The sequence below is a fragment of the Triturus cristatus genome, chromosome 9, assembly GCF_964204655.1.
Source record: "Triturus cristatus chromosome 9, aTriCri1.1, whole genome shotgun sequence".
NCBI classification, from domain to species: Eukaryota; Metazoa; Chordata; class Amphibia; order Caudata; family Salamandridae; genus Triturus; species Triturus cristatus.
The window spans coordinates 676334363-676351705 of NC_140592.1; the positions used below are offsets into that span (position 1 = coordinate 676334363).

At 49.8% G+C, this 17343-nt stretch overlaps 1 protein-coding gene across 5 annotated transcripts in view; it reads right to left on the bottom strand.

The window, feature by feature from the left end:
* The window catches only part of DPF2 (double PHD fingers 2), a 434995-nt gene that overhangs the window by 186846 nt on the left and 230806 nt on the right, over nt 1-17343 (bottom strand). For all 5 annotated transcript variants that reach the window (XM_085625747.1, XM_085625748.1, XM_085625746.1 and 2 more), the window contains one exon: nt 10062-10154. In XM_085625747.1, coding sequence (XP_085481873.1) covers nt 10062-10154 — 93 coding nt within the window. The remainder of the gene's footprint in view (nt 1-10061; nt 10155-17343) is intronic.

Genomic DNA, 17343 nt, shown 5'->3' on the forward strand with positions numbered 1-17343 from the left:
GGTCCAGACAGGAAGGAACTGCTGTAGTCTTCCCCCGACAGGAGAGGAATGGTCGGGGGAAGCGGAGGGAAGTCATTGGGCAGGGGTGAAGGCAGAGCGGGTGTTGTTCGTCTTGCCTCTGCCTTTGTTATTGTTACCACGGTATCCTCCTCTGTGGTAACCTCTGGTGAAGGTGGATTGGGTGGGAGACTTGTAGGAGGTGGATGGGGTGTCAGACTAGTATCCCCTGGAGTTACCCCTGTAGGATGAGCGACGAAAAGAACGTCTGGGAGCTTGCGATTGAAAGGCTCCCATTGATTTGGCTGTATCTGTGTCCTTTTTCATCTTCTCAAGGGACGAATCAACATTAGGGCCAAAGAGGTGTTGCTGGTCGAATGGTTGATTTAGTATAGAGGTTGCACCTCAGGTTTAAACCAGGAAATGCGTAGCCACGCGTGCCTGCGAAGAAGGACGCTTGTGTTCACTGCTCTGGACGCGGTATCTGCTACATTAAGAGCACACCGGATAGAGGTGATGGTGATAACTTTACCCTCTTGTATTGTATTTGTCCGGGAGGTGTTGGAGCAGGGACTCTAACTCATCATAGTGAGCCCTATTGTATCTGGCTAACAGGGCTTGTGTATTTGCGATGCACCAAATATTAGCTGGCTGGGACAGTGTTCTTTTGCCAGAGGCGTCCAGGAGTTTAGACTCTTTGTCGGGTGGAGCTGCATCACCTGTTGTCTGCGATTTAGCCCGTTTCCTAGCATTTGAGACGACCATGGAGTCTAATGGAACAGGGCCCCTATTGTAAGCTGGGTCTGTAGGGGCAGCTTTGTATTTCTTCCTTATTCTAGGATTGATGATTCTAGTCCTGACAGGGTCTTTAAATACTTCTGTAACGTGTTTAATCACCCCTTTGAGCATGGGCAAAGTGGATGTGGACCTTTGGGTGGTGTCGAAAGTGTCCATTAAAAAATCATCTTCGACTGGATCTGTATGGAGGTCGACCCCGTGGTACTGGGCAGCCCGGTGTATTAGCTGATTAAACCCCATGGTATCTTCTGGTGGTGAAGGCCTAGAGGGGTAGATGTCCTCTTGTGGGACATTAGGGACATCAGACGTATTATAGTCATCCCAGGGGTCAGGGGAGCTTGGAGGACTGGGGTCATGTATTGGCATGTTGTTGTCACCGTCCCGTGTGTCATCATATGTGTCGTCGTCATCTACTGGTGGAGGGGATGGCGTAGGAGACCTAGGTGGGGGGGTGGAGGAGGAGGAGGTGGTGGTGGAGGTGGAGAGGGTACCCTAAGAGGTGATGTGGCTATATCCCTCTTTTTAGGTGGTGGAGCTGGTGCAGGCATGTCCAGTGGTCTTTTTCTGGAACTGAGAGTCAATTGACCGGTTTTAGGGTCTCTAGTTAAAGTTTTTTGTTGGTTGAAAAAGCTCCTCTAAAGAAGTTTGGTTGTTCGGTGTCGATGGTGTCGGCATCGCGGGCTTTTTCGGCGCTGGCTGCGGAGCTGTTTTGGGCTTGGAGCCATGCGATTTGTCGGTCTCTGTGTATTTTTCCGGTGTCGATGCCTTTTTCGGCTCCGAAGAGCGTGAGTCCGAACTTTTGGGAAGTGGCTTCTTTGTTGGCTCCGAGTGTTTTTTCAGTGCCGGGGAGTCACTAGTAGGAGTCTTCGGTCCCGAAGGCTTCGGGGTTAAAGTAGTAGTCGGCCCCGAGGATGGGTGCAGCTTCTTTTTCGGTGCCGATGATTGGGTTTGGGCACCGGTAGCAGGCAGACTCGAGCCCGAGTCGCCGGAAGGCTTGGTAGGCTTCTTTGCCGGGCCCGAGGGCGGAGCATGGGAAGCAGTGTGTCGGTGTGCACCTGAGCCCGAAGGCGAAGGTGTGACCGAAGCCTTTGTTGTTGTAGGGAGTGGGTCGGGGTCGACGTCTGTACTTACGACCCGTTGAGCTGAAGTCACTTCTTCGACGTCGGAGTCATAGGCTTCGGGGCGCTGAAGAACTCTTCTTCGACCCGCTCCTCTGGCACATCGACACCCTCGTGGAAGATATCGTCAGGGATCGATCTCGACGAGCGAGCCATGGTCCTTTGAGCTCGTCGATCCCGGATGGTCTTCTTCGAGCAGAAGGAGGCACATGCGGGACAGTCTCTGGCCTCATGCTCGGGAGAGAGGCAGGGGTTACACACCTCATGCAGATCGGTGTGGGGAAACTTCGACCCACATCGAGGACACTTCTTAAATGGCGTCCTTTCCATGAGCCAGATGCCAAGGCTCGGGTTGGCCCGAAGACCTGCTTCAACGACCAGAATGGAAGATTGGTAGAGATGTACGCCGATTAGGGGTCGCGTTCGAGACAATACCGTCGAAAAGGTGAAGGATTGCGCATCGGAACTGGAATCGGTAACGGTTCCGAACTGGAGCCCGAGAAACACATCCGAACCCAATGGCGGAAAAAAACAATCTGAGGATGGAGCCGATGCCCATGCGCACTATGATCCTAAGGAGGAGTCACATACCTCGTGACTTCGAAAGACTTTCCAGGACAAAAACAAATGCAAACATCCATACCCAACACCAGATGGCGATCTATGCAAAAGTGTGTAATCTGCAGCTCATAAGCCTTGAACATTAACTAGTCAGGAGGCGCGTTCCCCTCACAGACTAGTTCCACCCCTAAGGTGGGCTAACTGATGTGAACACAACTTTTAGAATTCCACCATCTTTGTTTTGGGAGGAGAATGCACTCTGGGTCAGGATTATGCCCATTTCACACAGGAAGTAGTCACATAGAGGGTGTAGACCCACTAAAGGTAAGTAGCCCATTGGCTACTACCTGCCACACCCTTAAACGCCCCTAAATTTAGTATTTAGGTGGCACCTCTGACATAAAGAACCTATGTTTAATGGATCCAGAAGAAGAGGACAAAAAAGAGCTGCAAGAATAGCGAGAACAGAGGATAGCTGTGGACGTTTTGATGCCAAACCCTGCCTGCCTGCACAAGTCTCAACAATTGTGACCAGTGACTGATCCTGCAGCTGAACTGCTTTCAAGAGTCCCCAGGAGACTGCGATCCCTTAGCAAATTGCCAGCAATCTCCTATGGAGTAGAGGGGCTACTCCCCTGCAGTCCGCAGGCACCAAAGATGCAACGTCCAGGTCACCAGGTTGGTTTCAATTCATCTTACAAGGATAAGCACTTTTTTTTTAAGCACCACAATCCGAGCTCAGGCAGTGCGTAAGAACACCAATCAAGAAATCAATCAGTACTTGGTCCATGCTCCAGGAAAGAAAAAAAAGCACAGAGACAAAAAGAAGAAGACAGGCGCTAACATGCGCTCACCATTGGAAGGGAAGAAAATAAGACTGACAATGAAGCTAATCAATGTCAAGTAATGGGCGGGCTTAAAGCCCTTTTTAGACTTTTTCTAAATCGTCGGAAGCGACAGCATATGCGATGTATCAGACAAGACTTATAAAACAAGCTGTCTCCATCTAAACATCTATATCTAAATGGACTCCCCACGTAAGGACTGCCCTAATATAAAACTTAAGGAAAGAGTTGAAGATGCCCCACTTTAAAAAGTACTACTTCATGATGGAGTAACTCTTAGAAACCAGCTACCCCTTCAATCACACACTGACTCAATCTTTACCTTGGACAGTTTACAGCGCTCTGCGTACTTTCAGCTTCAATTTTGCTTTATAAACACCGGTAAAACATATAAACACCACTGAGGTCTGGATACTTCTTCTGTGTCACTGGAGCTGATACGATAATCTTTAAAAAATGTTTCACAAGTACAGAAACGAATAGTTTCTTACCTGTCGGTGTAGTTTTGCAGCTTGAAGATCTTTCTGGATTCACTATGCTGTGCATTATTCCGCGATCTTGTGGTTGGGTCCGGATTCGTAGTCTTTTCTTTGTTTTTTTTTTTTTTTTTTCGTAGCCCAGGTGGGCGTCGACGTACACCATTTGGTGCACCTCCCGTGACGTCGTCGTACTTCCTGCGGAAGTCCCACCTTTGGGGCGCCATCTTCGGGTTCTTTTTTCCTTCCTTTTTTTTTTTTTTTTTTTTTTTAACCCTAGGCGATTGATTAATCCTTCTTGTCCCTTTATCTGTATGTTTGTATTTCTTTGATCTTTTCCATTTTACCCCCTCTTCCTCCAGCCTCATCTTCCTGGCGGAGGTGGGTGGGTTCGCTAGTGAATCCAGAAAGATCTTCAAGCTGCAAAACTACACCGACAGGTAAGAAACTATTCGTTTTGCAGCGTGAATCTTTCTGGATTCACTATGCTGTGCATCGATTTTGTAGCGGTTTTCCTAGTTCTGTGGCGGCTGGGTGGTAGATGAGCGTTGGTCGTTGAAAATGTGCTGAAGCACCTTCTGTCCAACCTGTGCTTCCTTGTTCATCTGAATGTCCACGCAGTAGTGTTTCGTGAACGTGTGCACAGATGCCCAAGTTGCCGCGAGGCATATGTCCTGGATGGGCGTGTTCGCCAGGAAGGCCACGGTGGCCCCTTTCTTCCTTGTGGAGTGAGCCTGCGGCCCCTCCGCTAGCTCCTGTCCAGCCTGTTTGTGGCAGAATTGAATAGTGAGGGCAATCCACCTTGCGATGGTGCCCTTAGTCACTGGTCTACCCATGAAGCTAGTAGCAAAGGACACAAACAGCTGTTTCGACTTCCTGAGTTCTTTGGTTCTCTCAATGTAGTGCATCACCGCTCTTCTGGCATCGAGGGTGTGCAGTGCCTTTTCTGCTTTTGTAGTCGGGTTTTGGAAGAAACTTGGTATCTGGATAGTCTGATTTATGTGGAACGCCGACACTACCTTGGGCATGAAGTGTGGGTCCGTTCTCAGGACTATTCTATCTTTGTGAATTTGAATGTAGGGTTCCTGCAGCGTTAGTGCTTGAAGCTCGCTCACCCTGCGTAGTGAGGTTATGGCCACCAGAAAGGCTGTTTTCATAGTCAGCATTTGCAGTGTGGCCTTGTGAATGGGTTCAAACGGTGCCTTCATGAGCTCCGTCAGGACCACATTCAGATTCCATGCCGGCGGCGGCAACCTTTTCGGGGGGGCCATCCTTTTGGCTCCCTCCATGAATCTCCTCACCACCTGCGAGCTGAAGAAACTTCCACCTTTTTCACCTCTGGTGTATGCCACGATGGCCGCTAGGTGTACCCTTAGTGAGCTCGAGCAGAGGTTACTCTTTAGAAGGTGTGTGAGGTACCTCAGTACTGTTGAGTCTCTTGTCATTCTGTTTTGCAGGCCCTTCTTCCGGCACCACACAGTGAACCTCTTCCATTTTGCGCTGTAGCATTTTCGTGTAGTTGGTTTCCTCGCCTCCCGTAGCACTCGCATCGTGCTCGGCGGCAATCTTAGGTGTGCGAACTCTAGGTCTTCAGGAGCCATGCCGCCAGGTTGAGGGTCTCTGGCTCTGGGTGCAGGACCTCTCCGTTTTGCATTGAGAGCAGGTCCTTCCTCCTCTCGAACCTGTATGGGTCGCCTTGTGCCATTTCCTGAATTTGTGAGAACCATGTCTGCCTCGCCCACTGCGGAGCCACCAGGATCAGGGTCATGTTGCTGGTTCTGCACTTGTCGAGCACTCTGTGCAACAGGGGTATCGGTGGAAAGGCGTAGGCAAATGTCCTCGACCAGCTTATCCATAGGGCATTTCCCTTGGATTGCTGATCTGGTTGCCTGGACGCGAAGCTTTGGCATTTTGCATTGTGGCGTGTTGCAAAAAGGTCTATTGTGGGAGTCCCCCATCTCCGTAAGAGTTTCTCCGTTTCCTGGCCATTGAGCTCCCACTCGTGTGATGCTGAGGTCTGCCTGCTTAGCCAGTCTGCCTCCACATTGTCCTTCCCCGGTAGGTGAACTGCCAGTAGATCTATCCTGAGAGGTATGGCCCATCTCCAAATCTCCTGAGCTAGGGCTGAGAGCGGGAACGACTGTGTCCCCCCTTGTTTGTTGATGTAGAACATCGCCGTGGTGTTGTCTGTTTGGACCAACACCCTCTTGTTGAACAGGTGCCTCTGGAATGCCTTCAGGGCTAGCAGGACTGTTTTCAACTCGAGGTAGTTGATATGGCGGACCGCATCTGCTGGGGCCCATAGACCCCTCACTCTGAGGTTGTCCATGTGCGCTCCCCATCCCTTCTGCGATGCGTCCGTGGTAATGGTCACTGTTGGGATTGGTGGTGTCAGGCTTCTCCCTGCTGTTATGTTGTCTCTGTTCCACCAAGTTATCTCCTCCTGCACTGCGTGCGTCACAACCACTAGATCTTCCCAACTTCCGTTTGCTTGTGACCATTGTTGTTGTAGCCATTCCTGGAATGGTCTCATGTGCAGGCGTACATTCGGCACCAGCTGGATACAGGACGCCATCATCCCCATCATCTTGCTCACAGTCCTCACTGTCAAGAGCTCGCCCCTTCTGGTAGAGCTTCGCCTCCTTCAGCAGAGCCTCTGTCCTCCTCTCGCTGGGCACTACTGTACTGTTGCGGGAATTGATCTTTGCCCCCAGGAAAATCTTTACCTGCTCCGGTTTCATCGACGATTTTCCCCAGTGGATCGAGAATCCCAGATTTGTGAGGGTGTCTGTTACGCGTTTTGCGTGCCTCTCGCACTTTCCGCGCGAGTTTGACTTGACCAGCCAGTCGTCCAAGTAGGGGTAGACATGTATTCCCTGCCTTCGTAGGTGCGCCGCTACCGCCGACAGGCATTTTGTAAAGACCCTTGGTGCTGATTTTAATCCGAAGGCCAGGGTCGTGAACTGGTAGTGTTCTTGTTCGATGTTGAATCTTAGAAGGCCCTTGTGCCTTCTGTTTATTGGGATGTGAAGATAGGCATCCTTGAGGTCCACGGTGACCATGTAGTCCCCTTGTCTTATCTGTGGCAGAACCTCCTGCAGTGAAGTCATTTTGAACCTTTGCGTTCTGATGAACTTGTTTAGGTAACGGAGGTCTAGTATGGGTCTGAGGTCTCCGTCTACCTTCGGAACCACGAAGTAGTTTGAGTAGACCCCTTTGTTGCGTTCTCTGAACGGCACTGTCTGTATGGCTCCCTTTTGCAGGAGTTTCCGCTTTTCTTCTCTGAGTATTGCCAGTTCTTGTGCCGATCTCAGTCTTCCCCTTGGTTTCCTGTTTGGAGGTCTTTTCTCCAAATCTACGCAGTACCCGTACTGCACAACGTTCCGTATCCACTTGTCTGTGGTTATACGCCGCCACTCCTGAAGGTAGAACCTCAGTCTTCCGCCTACTGGTGTTGTATGCTCGTAGGCTTTTGAATTCTCTCTTCCCCCTGATGACACTTTTTTGCGCCTCACCCCTGGGGTCCTGACGAGGGTAGGCGTCCTCTTGCGTGCTGAGTCACTTCGTCGAGGGCTGTTCGCCCCCTCTCCTCCTTTGGCCACGTCCGTTCCCTCTCCCGCGAAAGGACTGGCCCCGAGGTTGATATTGCCAGTTTTGCTTCTGCTGGCCTTGTCCGTGACCTTCACCCTGCTGACTTTGTTGGAACGCCTGGTGCGACGTCCCCTGCTGGCTTCCTCCCCTACCGTAGGGTCTTCTCGAGGGATTTCCTCGCCTCATTCCCCTCAGCTGTAGGGCCCCCATGGACCTCGCCGTCTCGTTTTCTTTTTTCAGCTGGGTGAGCTTGTCGTCCACTGTTGCTCCGAACAGTGTCTCTCCATTGAAGGGGGTGCCAAGGATGTTGTTCTGCACTTCCGGTTTGAATCCCGAGATTCTTAGCCATGCATGCCACCTCTCTGTGACCCCTATGGCCATGAGTCTTGCTGAAGTCTCTGCCCCATCCAACGCCGTCTTTATACAGGAGTTGGCGATGTTTTTGCCTTCATCTATCAGGTGAGAGGCTCTCTGCCGGTATTCTTCGGGGAGGTGCTTTACTAACTCCCCCATCTCATCCCAGTGCTGGTATTGGTGTCTATTGAGGAGTGCATTTGAATTCGCCATGCGCCAGTGCATTGCGGCGTTCCTCTCGACCTTTCTTCCTGTGAGGTCAATCCTCCTGCTCTCCTTATCCGGGGGTGGGCCCGAAGTTGCTGGTACGTTGGCCCTTCTCCTGGCCGTGGATGCTATGATGGAGTCCGCGGTCACGCTACCCTTGATGTAAGGGGGGTCCAGGGAGGAGTGCTTATATTTCTTCTCTGTCCTGGGCGTGATCGACCGGCAGGTCGCAGGTTCCTTGAAGGCTTCTCTCCCCTGATTCATCACGCTTTGTAGCATGGGGAGGAACTGGCTCCTTGTCTGGATGGGGATCGGTGTCTCGACGAGAAAATCGGCTTTCGGTTTCTCCTCGTCGAGTTTGACGCCGAAGGCCATTGCTGCGCTCCTGACCACCATATTGTAGACCCCGATGTCGTCGGGTGGCGAAGGCCTCGAAGGGTACGTGTCCACGGGCTCCTCCGGGTTTTCGGTGTCGAGATCGTGCCATTCGACGTCGTTGCTGGTAGATGCCGCCGATTCGTAGAACGACCGTTGGTCTTCTTCCTCGGCTTCTCCCTCATAATAGGGCTCTTCTTCCTCTTCGAGTTCCCTTGTCAGCCCTTCGGCGTCGAACTCGTCTTCGACCTCCTCGACGTCCGCTGACGGAACCGTTGGAATCTTGAATTCCTTCATTCTGGCGTCGAACTCCTTCTTTCTTTGAAGGATGTTCTCCATTTCGGCCTCGAGCCGCCTCTTCTTTTTCTCCATCTCGGAGATGCTTTCGGCGTCGACCGCGGTTCTTTTCGATGAAACTTGCGTCGACGTCGAACGTTCTTTCTGCGTCGATCGGCCCGTTTCATGGGATGCTTTCGACGACCCTTGCCTTTCGGCGTCTTTCGGCACCAGGGAGTCCTTATCTAAGGATCCGCTCGGCCTCTTGTCCGTGGTTCCCCCTTTGGACGTCGAAGTTTTCGGCGCCGGGGCTCCCTTCGTGGACTTTGACTCAGATTTTCTCGAGTCACCCTCGTGTTGTCGAGGTACTTTCTGTTTCGCGCTCGACGATTCTCTTACCTCGTCTTCTTTTTTCTTGTCGGTCTCTACGACCGTGAAGTTTTCGGCTGTCTCGGCGTCGTTGTCCTCGTCGTCCGAGGAGAGGCCCAGAGCGTAGAGCGTCGGGGGCTTCCCCTTGCCATCCATGCTGGCGTTGGCCCTTCTCTGCCGCTCTCTCACCCTGAGTGTCTTCGGCGCGAAGGCTGAGCAGGCGTTGCAGTCGATACTCTGGTGATCGACCGGTAGGCAGAGGTTGCAGACCGGATGCTGGTCTTTCTGCGCGAACTTGTGGTGGCAGTTTGGGCAGAACTTGAATGGCGTCTTGTCCATTGCGCTCAGGGTCCCTGAGCGTGCATTCTCCAAGGCCGTCGAATAAGAAAGGCGCTGGTCCTTCTTTCTTCGCGCTCCTGATGAAATCTTTTCCTTTCCTGATATCTTCTAGTGTTTCTATCGACGAAACTCGCTTTTCTTCCTTCTTCCTTCGAGTGTAATTCTGGAGCTTCCCGATGACGATCCAGACCCAACGGCGGAAAAAAGAATCTGAAGATGGCGCCCCAAAGGTGGGACTTCCGCAGGAAGTACGACTACGTCACGGGAGGTGCACCAAATGGTGTACGTCGACGCCCACCTGGGCTACGAAAAAAAAAAAAAAAAAAAACAAAGAAAAGACTACGAATCCGGACCCAACCACAAGATCGCGGAATAATGCACAGCATAGTGAATCCAGAAAGATTCACGCTGCAAAATGTACATTTCCATACCTGAATGTGGTTTAAAAGATTCTAAGGTGGAGTCTGTGTCTATGTAGCTGAATCATTCAAGTTATGCCCGAGGCAGAAACAAAAGAATTGGAGAAAATGAAGTACATGGCAGTGTCTGGAGGGAGGGTCGACACAAACACAGCAAAAGCAGAACAGTAAGTATTCTATTTTGTGTCACTGTGCTCGCTCTGCAAACAGAAACTGTTAGCGTACAACAATCTAGCACAGCAACCAGGGTCATTCTACTAAACATGTGGGTTCAGTGGATCTTTTAAACAAATGGCTCCTATTGCCATCCCCTCAATCTTCTAGAGGATATCCCACCTTTGATTTGGCTTTCCCCTTCTTCTTTGGTGTATCCTCTTCATAATCTTCGTCATCCAAGTCATCAAGGAAGTCGTCTGGCTCCAAAATGCGCTACAAAGGGGAAAACAATAAACTGAATAAGTAAAGTCAGGAAGAGGATGTAGACAATGGAAGATGCCATTCAAACAGAGTCCCCTATACTTAGATGAGATAGAAAGGGATAAAAAGATTACTGCAGACCATAACTAGAGATTTGTGATTGATATTTTATGACTAATGGGGAGTGAGGCAGGAGACTGCACTCCCAGATTCTCCCCCACAAATCGCTGTGTCTGTATGTTCCATTGCGTATGGACCATTACTACTAGAAGCAACACTTTTGTGTGCAATATACATATTGAAAACATATTCCCTAGACTGACTTTGCAACTTCGACAGCTACAAAGAAAGATTCATATCTGAAGAGTTTTGCATTAAGTGTTGCATTGTTAATCAGTTGGTCGGTATTGTGTGTTCTTGTTATTAACAAATACCTCATGTCAGAGAGGCCACCAAGTAGTGAAAGATCGCCAGATTTGTTTAGAAAAATGATTTCCTTGATGCTTTGAGCAATACCAAAGTATTCAGGAGGCCCCCTTTATGAAACCCAGACAAGAACATAAAGATAGTGAGACAGCGACAGGTCAGTGGCCATCCACTGTTGAAGTAACCTTGAAAAAAGAAACATTATTGCCTTCAGTTCTTGCGGAGGGCATACCAGGATAAAAGTAGGTATTTGTGCAGTTGTTATATTGTCTCCTACACATCAACACTGTTTCAATAACACTATTGGCTTGAGAAGACCAATTTCGTCAACAATGAAAAATTACTCGGGTTAGAGGCGCACAGCTTTTTGACACCCACAAGTAACTTTAGAGACAGTGTTATACAGCCTATTATTAGCCGAGATATCCCATCACTGATCTGAGAGGAATGTAATAAACCGCACACTGGTGCAAACATTGGCTACTCTAGATTTCTGGAAACACCATTCAAGTTATTCTAACAATTACTATATTAGAACCAATTGTTAAAAATAAACAAAACTCATTTCCACTGTCATGTTGTGTTTTCAAAACTCTTGACATATAAAGAGGACATAATATATGCTGTGAACAAGATTATAATAAATATCGCTTGCGAGAATAACACTAGTTCCGGGAAAATCTCATGATTCGCTTCAGTAGAGTACCCAAAGTCAATATGAAAGCCATTGGTGTCCATGACAAGCTACAAACAGTTAAAAGTGTGCAGCAATATTTTTTTAAAGTGTGTGAGTGTCTCTATAATACAAGCATTTGCAATGCAATAGGTCTCGCATTATAAAAGTGTGAGCAGTTGGCATTGCTAATAATAATGCAACACTAGCTATTGGCATTGTAAATGATAATGGCATTTATGTATGTGTTTGTTTTATAAAATAGATAAAAAAGGCATAGTCATGAAAAATGCCAATAGCTTAAACTTTTGCAAATGCGAGACCTATTGCATTGCAAAGGCTTGTTTCAGTACTGCAGGCTTTTTAAAAAGTTTTAGTCACTATTGAAAATGAAATCCATTTTATCAGCGTTGCCAATGCTCCTTTATGTTTAATGCCATAAATGAAACACAATGTTCTAAGCAGATTGCTAAATAGCATCTCCAGCCCCAATCACAAAGTCTCACTTCATGCTGGAAAGTGGGCACCCTGTTTTCATGCAGCGCCAAGACGGGGTGAACTAATGCACAGACTGAGGTCTGTCAGCCTCCGAGGCTCAAAGCATTCCTTGCAACAGTCCGCTGTGTCAAGGTATTGCCATGTGTACAGCACACACTCTGCAACAGCAAGTGGTTTCAAAGATGGGGGTGACTTCCCAAACTTTCCCGAGGTGTTCATTGTGTTTGGTGACAGTGTATTTATGCTGACAGCCCCAAAAACGTTTGTGGTTGTGCGTGTGTGTTGTGTGTGTGTGTGGTTGTGTGTGTGTGTGGTTGTGTGAGTGTGTGGTTGTGTGCGTTTGTGGTTGTGTGTATGTATGGTTGTTTGTGTGGTTGTGTGTGTGTGTTGTTTGTGGCTGTGTTGTTGTGGTTGTGTGCGTGTGTGGTTGTTTGTGTTTGGTTGTGTGTTTTGTGGTTGTGTGTGTGTTGTGTGCGTGTGTGGTTGTGTGCGTGTGTGGTTGTGTGCGTGTGTGGTTGTGTGTGTGTGTGGTTGTGTGTGTGGTTGTGTGTGGTTGTGTGTGTGGTTGTGTGTATGTGGTTGGGTGTGTGGTTGTGTGTGTGTTGTGTGTGTGGTTGTGTGTGTGTTGTGTTTGTGGCTGTGTGTGTGGTTTTGTGGTTTTGTGTGGTTGGGTGTGTGTGGTTGTGTGTGTGATTGGGTGTGGTTGTGTGTGTGGTTGTGTGTGTAGTTGTGTGTGTGGTTGGGTGGTTGTGTGTGGTTGTGTGTGTGGTTGTGTGTGTAGTTGTGTGTGTGGTTGTGTGTGTGTGGTTGTGTGGTTATGTGTGTGTGGTTATGTGTGTGGTTGTGTGTGTGTGTGGTTGTGTGTGTGTGTGGTTGTGTGTGGTTGTGTGTGTGGTTGTGTGCGTTGTTCTGTTTGTGGTTGTGTGGGTGGTTGTGTGTGTGGTGTGTGTGGTTGTGTGTGTGTCTTCTTGTGTTTGTGGTTGTGTGTGTGGTTGTGTGTTGCTGTGTTTGTGGTTGTGTGTGTGGTTGTGTGTGTGGTTGGGTGTGTGTGTGTGTGGTTGTGTGTGTGTGGTTGTGTGTGTGTGGTTGTGTGTGTGGTTAGTTGTGTGTGGGTGTGGTTGTGTGTGGTTGTGTTGTGTTTGTTGTTGTGTTTATGGTTGTGTGTGTGATTGTGAGTGGTTGTGTGTGTGGTTGTGTGTGGTTGGGCGTTGTTGTGTGTGTGGTTGTGTGTGTGGATGTGTGTGGTTGTGTGTGTGTTTGTGGTTGTGTGTGTGCTTGTGTGTGGTGTGTGTGGATGTGTGTGTGGTTGTGGTTGTGTGTGTGTGTTGTGTGTGTGGTTGTGTGTGTGGTTGTGTGTGTGGTTGGGTGTGTGTGTGTGTATTGTATTGTATAAAATATTGTATAGCGCAGCTATCACCCCACGGGTATCCTGGCGCTTAGAGACCCCGATGAAATAGAGCACAACAGAGCGGTTAGGTCGCTGAACAGGAATGTTGCTAGCAGTTTCTGGCAAATAACCAGGACTTAAGGTTCCTCCTAAACATCAGCAACGAGTCAGCTCGTCTGAGGCTTATGGGAATTTAATTCCAAAGGCGAGCTGCTGCCGTGCCAAAAGCTCTACCTCCTAGCTTTGTCAATTTCACTCTGGCAACAGACGCCAGGCCTTGGCTGGTGGACTGGAGAAGTCTTTTGGTTGCATACCAGGTAAACCGCTCTTGAAGGGGAAGCGGGCCTGTGTCGTGTAAAGCTCTGTAAACAAGGCATAGAGATTTAAAACTGACTCTGTCCTTGATAGGTAGCCAGTGTAAGTCCCTCAGTGCCAACGTCGCAGAAGAACTGCGATGTCTCTTGAGGGCCAGTTTGGCTGCCATAGACTGGACTCTTTGCAGCCCCTGCAAAATGTATTTAGGTGCGCCCAAATACAGGGAGTTACAGATACTCATAATGATGCTGCTGACCACTAGTGGTCTCACTTCACTTGAAAGTAGAGGGAGGATTTGGCGGAGGGCTCTCAATAGTGCAAAACATATTCCGATTGTTTTATTTGCCTGAGTTCTCATTTGAAGGTCTTCATCCACCATGACCCTCAAGTTACGAACCGTCCTGGCTGCCACTAAGGGAACATCCTCTGGTCGAAGCTTAAATTCGTCCGTTAACTGTCTGGACAGTTGAGCTGCACCACTGAACAGCAACTCTGTTTTCCCAGCATTGAGCTGAAGGGAATTAGCCCCTAGCCAAGCTGCGATCTGCCCCATGCACGCCTGGAAGGAGCTCATGGACAGTGCGTGCTTTCCTTCAATGGAAAGTAGTAATTGGATGTCATTGGCGTAGTTGACAACATCAATCCCGAAAGATTTTATGATTGGGATCAAGGGGCTAAGATAGACATTAAAAAGGATCGGACTTATTGCTGAGCCCTGGGGTACTCCGAAGCATACTGGGGACCAGTGGGAGACAAAAGACATCATGCTAACCTCCTGCTGTCGGCCTGACAGATAAGATTGAAGCCACTTCAGAGCACAGCCCCTCACTCCAATGCTCTCTAGTCTTGCCACCAGTACCGCATGACTGACCGTGTCGAATGCGGCCGGCATATCCAGTAGGACCAACATTGACGAGGTCCCACTGTCGGCACGCATTCTCAACTTGTCCATTACAGTGATCAGAGCGGTCTCCGTCCCGTGCCCTGCCCGTGTGGCTGTGTGTGTGTGTGTGGTTGTGTGTTATTGTGTGTGTTTGTGTGCGTGTGTGGTTGTGTGTGGTTGTGTGGGGTTGTGTGTGTGGTTGTGTGTGTGGTTGTGTGTGTGGTTGTGTGTGTGGTTGTGGTTGTGTGTGTGGTTGGGTGTGGTTGTATGTGTGTGTGGTTGTGTATGTGGTTGTGTGTGTGGTTGTGTGTGTACGCTTGCAGCACACCCCTGATAACCAGCTGCTGAAACTCGCTCTTGGTTCATGGTAGGAGCCTCAACCAGGTGAGTGTGCACGCCTATGATGGGGAGCATTGGCACAGAAAATATCACTGGAAAAAAAGACACATTGCAGCGAAGGGTGTACCACGCTAATGGGAAGGTCTCCTGTATGTATAGCATGCGAAACTAAGCAATTGCAAATGAGCACAGATCCTGGAGTAGAGGTTCGGTGACAACCCCAACCTAACATGTTTATTACTCTCCCAACACATCTCAAGTCTCCAGCTGTGTCAATGCTGCAACACTCTGAATGCCGTTTGTACATTTAGAAACCAATGTTAATTCGGTTACTTATTGGCCTATTACCCCTGATGCTTGATCATCACAGGGTGCTGAACTGCGAGAAGCCTAGTTTTTACGGCTAATAGCCAAAGTATCACGCGTGAAGGCATGACACACATCAGCTTGCACGGACATGCCAGTGTATGTGTGGATTAAAAGCATTGCGTGTGCAACGCATCTGCGATTTCCACCATGACTACGCATGAAGCAAGAATGTGTAGGCGTTTGTAAAGCAAACAATCTAATGGCACCAACAGGTGTTTAAATAACATCCTTTATTATTATCCTACTCAACAGCATAATAGTTAATGCAAGGCATTTTTATATTTTTGTAAACAATGCCAGGGGCTTAAATAAACACATGTTGTTATACGCCAAAACAGGCAAAGGGCGTATAGCACTGTGTTTGCCCATGGCGCTGCAAGTGTGGTTGACTTAGCCAATGGTGTGGTTTTTGGGGGGTTGGGCGGGTGTGAGAAAGTGCCATTTTTCTTGCATGGTATGCTCCCACTTTTTGCTGAATTGCTGAATGTACTTTGACTGAGTGTGCCCTGGTCTCCTGCCAATCAGGTGCCCAGGGCCTATGTTCCTTCCCTAAAACACAAAACCCAAATTGGCAAACCCTGGCCACATGTCAGCCCATGGTAAATGGTACCCTACGTACCCAGGGCCTTGTGACCAGGGAAGGCCTCTAAGGGCTGCAGCACTCATTGTGCCACCCTTAGAGGCCCTGTACCCTTACACACACACACTGCCCTTGCAGGCTGAGTGTCTGGGTACAAGACAAAACAAAGAGTCGACATGGCACACATCCCTGTGTGCCATGCCCACCACCTACACTGCCATGGCATACATCAGCCACCCCTCTAGCTGGGTGCCCTATGCCAATGGTGTGGGCACAGGAGTATGAGCCCTGTGCCCCTACAGTACCCAGGTCCATTCCTGGGCACTGTAAGTGCAGTGCTGCCATTTAAGAGTATATGGTGCTGGGAGCTCGTCAAACACAAACTCCACAGCACCATAATGGCAACACTGAAGACTGAGAAGTTTGGTATCAAACTTCTCAGCACATTAAACCCACACTGACGCCAGTGTGGGATTTAATGTACCAAGCATCCCAGAGGGCATCTTAGAGATCCCCCTGAAACCTAACCTACAATCCACGTCTGTTCTGAGGCTGCCTAGGCTGCCACACAGCAGACATGTTGCTGGACCCCTGGATAGGAGAGCCCCTGCTCTCCTGGGTCTGCAACAATGCACATCCTGGGCAAGGTGCTAAATCTCCTCCCCCAGGATGGGCAGGGGAAGCTTCAAAGGCCTGCCGCCTCTGTGAGCTTCCCCAGGCCACTGCAACCCCCCACTCTGGTGGGAAGCTTGGCCGGAAACCCCAAATAAGGACAGGGGATGTGCCAGCCTGCCAACCCCACCCCTCAGGTGGGGGAGGCGAGGTGAAGCACATCTCCGGGCTCTCACCATCTTGAAGATGGGAAGCCCTGCCCAATCAGGACTAGGCTACTGCCCCCCTCCCACAGGAGAGAGACAGGATAGGGGGTGTACCCACCCCAGGACAGGGACCCATTGGTCCCTGCCCTTCACCTACCTGTAATGCCCCTAAATCTAGTATTTAGGGGCACCCTGATCCTTCCTTCCCCAGATTCCAGATTCCGAAATCCGAAGAAGAGCTAGAAGAAAGAAGACCTGCCCTGCAGCTGCTAAGAAGAGGAAGACACCAACTGCTTTGGCCCCAGCCCTACTGGCCTGTCGACCCTCGAACCTGCTCCTGCTCCAACACGGCATCTCTTGTGGCCAGCAATCTCACAAACCCGGAGGACCTGGCTACCTTTTGACTCTCAACCCCTGGGACTCCCATGAGTAGAGGCTCTACTCAAAATCTACTTCTAATCCCTGGCAGCAGCCCGGAACCGCGAACCCTTCACACTCTGCACCCACCAAGCCTGGCCTGTGCCGGAGTCAACAAAGACCACGAGGACGACCCCACGGCGACTGTGACCCCGAGTCCGGCACCCATGGACCTCCCTCAACACTCCTGAAGAAGCCTGCAGCCTCAGAACCAGGTGCCCCCCAACCGCGATCAACAGAGGGTAAGATTTCCCAACACCAAAAGGCACCCCTGCACCCGGCGCCCCGCGGCCCCCTGTGCCCAATCCCGGGGTACCTACCTATCCTCCAACTACTTAACTTACCTCTCGAAGTGGTGGTGGCACCTGAAGAATCTTCGTCCCCGAGCTTGCAGTCTTTTTCTAAATCGGAGATTTCCCATTGAAATCAACTGAGCGCCCGAAGGCTCAAAAGCAACCTGCACCCAGCCGCCCGAGTGGCCCTGGCAGTGCAACCT